Source organism: Diabrotica virgifera, chromosome 3 (genome assembly GCF_917563875.1).
Source record: "Diabrotica virgifera virgifera chromosome 3, PGI_DIABVI_V3a".
In the NCBI taxonomy this organism is placed as follows: domain Eukaryota; kingdom Metazoa; phylum Arthropoda; class Insecta; order Coleoptera; family Chrysomelidae; genus Diabrotica; species Diabrotica virgifera.
In genome coordinates, this window is record NC_065445.1 from 76,739,522 (window position 1) to 76,744,743 (window position 5,222).

At 29.9% G+C, this 5,222-nt stretch overlaps 1 protein-coding gene across 2 annotated transcripts; it reads right to left on the reverse strand.

The window, feature by feature from the left end:
• Window positions 1-270: 270 nt before the first annotated feature.
• LOC114344657 (glycine-rich protein-like) lies at window positions 271-4,752 on the reverse strand. Of its 2 annotated transcripts, none has more exons than XM_028295485.2 (2): window positions 4,533-4,752; window positions 271-674 (listed from the first exon to the last, which is right to left on the reverse strand). In XM_028295485.2, exons 1-2 carry the CDS (start codon window positions 4,673-4,675, stop codon window positions 377-379), a joined length of 441 nt encoding a protein of 146 aa, XP_028151286.1. In that variant the 5' UTR covers window positions 4,676-4,752; the 3' UTR covers window positions 271-376. The 2 variants fall into 2 exon arrangements, with proteins under 2 accessions (XP_028151286.1, XP_028151285.1); XM_028295484.2 differs by having other exon boundaries at window positions 271-680.
• Window positions 4,753-5,222: the final 470 nt, after the last annotated feature.

Sequence of the window (5,222 nt, forward strand, 5' to 3'; positions counted from 1 at the left end):
ACTAAGAATCAATGTAATTATTATAACTAAGTAATCTAAGTTTTCCAAGTAATATTAGATCAAATAACTTTTAAACAATTATTGCTTTCAGTTCCCTTGCTGGTAAATTCAAGCAGTTAATCTTTTTTAATTGTCTTTTTTGCAAGACTTTTATTTTTAGATTTTTGTCTTAAGAATAAAATTAAAAAAATATTGGTCTCAATTGGAACCGATCATTTAATCTTCTATGTTAGTTTTCAATAAGATAGGTAGGAAAAGAAACTACATACATTGGGTATGTACAAATATAAAATAATTTATTTTAATGTTCTATACAATTTACAAAAATGAACACATGAGCAGGATAAATGAAAATGTTGTACTTGTTTTGGAGCAGTTACCACCCATGTCCATACCCTCCTAAAGAGTAACCATGACCCAAACCTGCGTAGCTGTGTCCTAGACTATAACCGTGTCCTAAACCATAACCATGTCCTAGACCATAACCATATCCTAAACCATGTCCGTATCCATGGCTCAATCCTCCGTATCCGTGACTCAATCCTCCGTATCCGTGACCCAATCCATAGGAGGTAACTAATGGGGCACTGTAGCTGACCACTGGTGCAACGTAGGCTTTAGAGACCACTGGTGCAACGTAGGTTTTAGCGACCACAGGTGTATGGTGAACAACACTGGAACTAAAATGTTTTTAGAATGGCACAAAACAATGACATAATAGAAAATGAGTAAATGTATTACTTTTAAATATGTAGTAACCAATAAATATTTATATTTTATTTAATATAATTTTAATACGCTTATTAAAAAGAGATAAGTATTCTTGTAACACATTGTATTGTAGAAACTTTCCAGGAAGGTGACAGACAAGGATTTAATATAAATTAAAGAAAACAAATACAATGAACCTCACATGCAATATAAACCACCAGGATGGCATCTTTGGATACAAGTAAATTTAGTTTTTAACCATATTTCAATGCTTCGACTGCTGAGATCGAGTGGTTTATAGCAACCAATCTTAATAATAAGATTAAAATACGAGCCTGAATAGAAATTAATTCCAACAAATGCACTTCTTTTATTATTTATCGTATATTCTTTTATATTATATTCGAAGCAACAATTCGGAACAAAAAGTCCCAAATATTAATAGGTACTTAATATGGTTCACTGATGGATCTAAAACTGACCATGGTACTGGATCAGGAGTCTTTGGGTAAACATACAATAAATCTTACAGCCTAGGTAACTTTGTTCCAGGCAAATTTCCAGGTAACTGTGTGTGGAAATTTATGCTTTGGCGGCCTGGATTAATGGAATAGTAGATGGAGACCCTAAAGCTAAGAAAATCAACATTTACACATAGCCAAGCAGCTATTCTGACGGTAAAGAGGCCACTCAAAAAAATCAAATCTGGTGAGGAACTGCAAAGGTCCTCAACAACCTGGCACAAGAAAATAAAGGGTCTTTAGTATGGTGCCGGGTCATAAAGGTGTGCATGGAAATGAAAGAACAGATATGTTGGCAAAACAGGGATCGAGAGAAACCATTGAAGTCCCAGAACCTTTCTGTATCATCAATAAAGATGCTACGAAAAACGAGCTTCAGAAATGGCAGATAAGAAATCTTCAAAAGAAATGGAGATCCGCTCAAGGACAAATCCAGACTAAAAAAATAATCAGTAATTATTGATAAAAAACTCTCGAACAATTTGATGAACATCAATAAATCAGATATCAAACCGATCACCACTGACTGGACATTGCTGTTTAAAAAATCACCTATACAAAATAGGTAAGCTGAATAAATCATGGTGCAGAAAGTGCGAAATGGAAGAAGATACTGTCATACGAGTCCACATACTATGGCATTGCAATTTGGTAAGTGATTCGAATTCTGAGGAAACAAATATTTATTTTTAAAAAAATTAAACGCAGAATGAAAGATTACATTATTGCCGAGGGCCGAAAGAATAAACAAAATGTTTCTTTTGAATAACATATTTGAAATTAAACATCACACTAAATTTTCTCTTTTTTTTCATCCCTGTAACTTATTAAAATAAACATTATAGAAGTTTTCAGAGACTTTCGGCCCCCGGTAATAATGCAATCTTTCATTCGGCGTTTAAATTTTTCAAATATACTCATTAGTTTTCTCAGGATTCATTGGTCATTGCTCATTGGACCAAGATTTTGCGCCTACCACTTAAAGGAAAAGTCTTAAAATAAACAATGTGTGCTCATAAAAATACACAAAAAATATACACTTATAAATATAACGCCAGTTAAATAATTAATAATAAATACAATTAAACGAAAACATGCGCTTCTGAATATAAATATCATTAAATGACAAAATATAAATAGAAAATTTATTGACATATGTAAAATAAAATAATCATATTAAAAGAAAAATGAGATTCTGGTATAGTTAAATAGTAAAAAAATATTCAGAATTTCTAGAATATAAAACTATTGTTCAAAAGTACAATTCAGCCCATTATGAAGTGATACAAAGACACATTTTAAAATATTCCTAATTTAAATAAAAGAAAACTAAAGAACAACGATAAAAATACAACCTCTTAATAAGAAACAAATATTTACCAGAATACAATAATACTGCAAATACTTTTCAGGTTCAAAGCAATACAAATTGAATAATATAGGATTAAAATGTAAGCAGAAGTCTGTATCCAACATAGAATATTAGGAAATAGTTACCAATAAGAAAGGAGACTCAAAAAGAAAATATCAGTTCATGAGCACACCCATAGAACGTAAACATATTATTTTTACACCATTGAAAATAAGAAGATTTACAACTGAGTAGAGAATCAAGTGCTGCCAACATATCAGAAATGTGAATTCACAGAGCATCGTCAACTTAATAAAGTATAGTTATTTTTCCTAATATCTGTGGCAAAAAGTTCATCTAATGCCATCCCCTCTTTGTGAACACACACACATATGTAGTTATTTTTCCGGTCGAAAATTTATTTATAAGAAATGTAATGAAAGTTCTGTACATATACTATCAAACTTTTTGTGCTAATTGATTTCAAAACAAGGTATTGAGGTTCATATAAAAGAAAGGAAGATACTTTTTATTGCATGACACCATATAGTAAAAAGAACAGTTACTATAAAATGAAGATAGTTTAAGAGAACTATATCAAGGAAAAGTAAAAGAAATGAAAAAGATTTCATAGTTGTTTAATTGTCTGTCATCCTACAAGTACAAATATTGAAAGTACTTTACAAATATTAAAAAAATAGTTTTTCTACAACCGTGTTAAAAATGCAATTTTTAGCACTCCATACGAGCGTTAAAAATGCTACTTTAAGGCACTAGTGGTTTAAAAATTTTTTAAGGCACTGCAGTTCGTATTGACCGTATATGCAATTTTGATGTAATGTCAAAAAAATATAAAATTGGAATGTCAGTCAAGTTCAAGAAAAAGTTTTTGTAGATATTGTCCTGTAATTACGTTTGTAAAAAAATATTGTATGCTATGCGTGTTAAAAAGTACATTTTTAAGGCACTCATGTGAATTGCAGAACCCGCTTTCGCTCATTCTGCAAACTTTCACATGCGTGCCTTAAACTTGTACTTTTAACACTTATAACTATTAAATACATATATAAAAGATTAATTTAAAAAACATTATAATAAACTAAAACTTAGGAGAAGTCTAAAATTTAGAGAATGTTGTTTTTAGCTATCAAGTTAAGAAAAATTACATTTTTGTAATTTACGATCAGGTATACATACGGGAAATTGTAGACTTTTTGGAAACTGGACTTGAAAATGGAATGGACTTACTGCAGCCTGATCAAATAAAATAAAATCAAAATACAATGCCGTAGAGGTTGGAGCACATTTTTTATGTTACAGATATTTTCAAGAATGCATATGATTTGTATAACGGGATCATTGTTTAAATAATGAAAAGTGGGTAACTTTTGCATACAATTTACTTTTTAACTGCTGCGGTAATTCAATGTTTTTTGATTTCGTTCTGCAAAATTGAAAGGAAAAGCTTTCATTTAAGACTTACCTACTAAATTAACTTTAACCCTTTAAAAAATTCTAATTAAAGCTTGAAAATCAAATTTGCAAAAAAATATTATTTACATTATAAATAAGTACTATAAAATATTTTATTTTGTAGAAGTTGCGTTATGTTACCAGTTAGCGGGTTAAATGACCCATTTTTTATTATTTTAACCATGATCCCGTTATATAAATCATATACTTTCTTGAACATTTTTTTTTGTTTTCACTTAACCTATACGGAATTACATTTTGATTTATATTGTAATTTCATTTTATTTAACTGGACTACTATCAAAAGATAATCAAAATAAATGTTAAAAATAAATAAACAAAATGTTAAAGCAAAACCGCCACTTCTATACCATTGATAGAAGGGGATATCTATAAAAAGTAAAATGTGGAAATATCATTTAAAAATTTTTGAGTAATTTTTGTGTTTTATTATGGACTAATATAAAAAAACATACCTATAACTGGTAGCGGCTGGCAAGACTCCGTAATGGCCAAGTCCACTGTAGCCTCCATATCCTAATCCTAAGCCACCAGGTTTGGCTGAAGCCATGGACGTCATAACACAAACTATCAACAATTTGAACATTTTGAAATTCATAAAAAATATTTGAAAATTATAAAAATAACTATGGTTGTGTTTAAACACTCGATGATAATTCTACGATTCCGAAATCAGCGTCCCCAACTTTTATAGTTATTCTTAAGCGATGCGTTTTTCTGTATTTGCGCAAGAGCTCCTTCTTTTTTTCGCATATTATTGCGAGATAGTATCATGTCTTTGTCGTAAGAATGTTTTGTTTTTTCACATATATCTGTTACGGTTGAGTAAATGTCGACCCTCGTGTTTTACGTATGTAAAATAGAAAAAATTTTGTTCATATGAGTGTATTTTTATTATATTATTATTATTATATTATTCATAATTAATTTAATTACGTCAGTAATAGACTACGCGTTAATTTAAGGTCTAAATAAAATAGATCGATACATTTTAGTAAGGAACTAAAGAAAATTGTAAATTTGAGAAGTTATGTAATTATGGTTAAGGGCGTAGGCGCAAAGTTTCGCGCCAAAGTGTTCTAAATGCACTCATTTTTTTCGAATCTGAAAAAACCAAGTATTTTAAAAATTTTAAACGCAGAATG

Coding starts and splice junctions, on each gene's coding strand:
- LOC114344657 (XM_028295484.2), bottom strand. CDS start 4,675: ATGAATTTCAAAATGTTCAAATTGTTGATAGTTTGTGTTATGACGTCC. Junction 681..4,532: donor CCAGCCGCTACCAGTTATAG/GTATGTTTTTTT, acceptor AAAACATTTTAG/TTCCAGTGTTGTTCACCATA.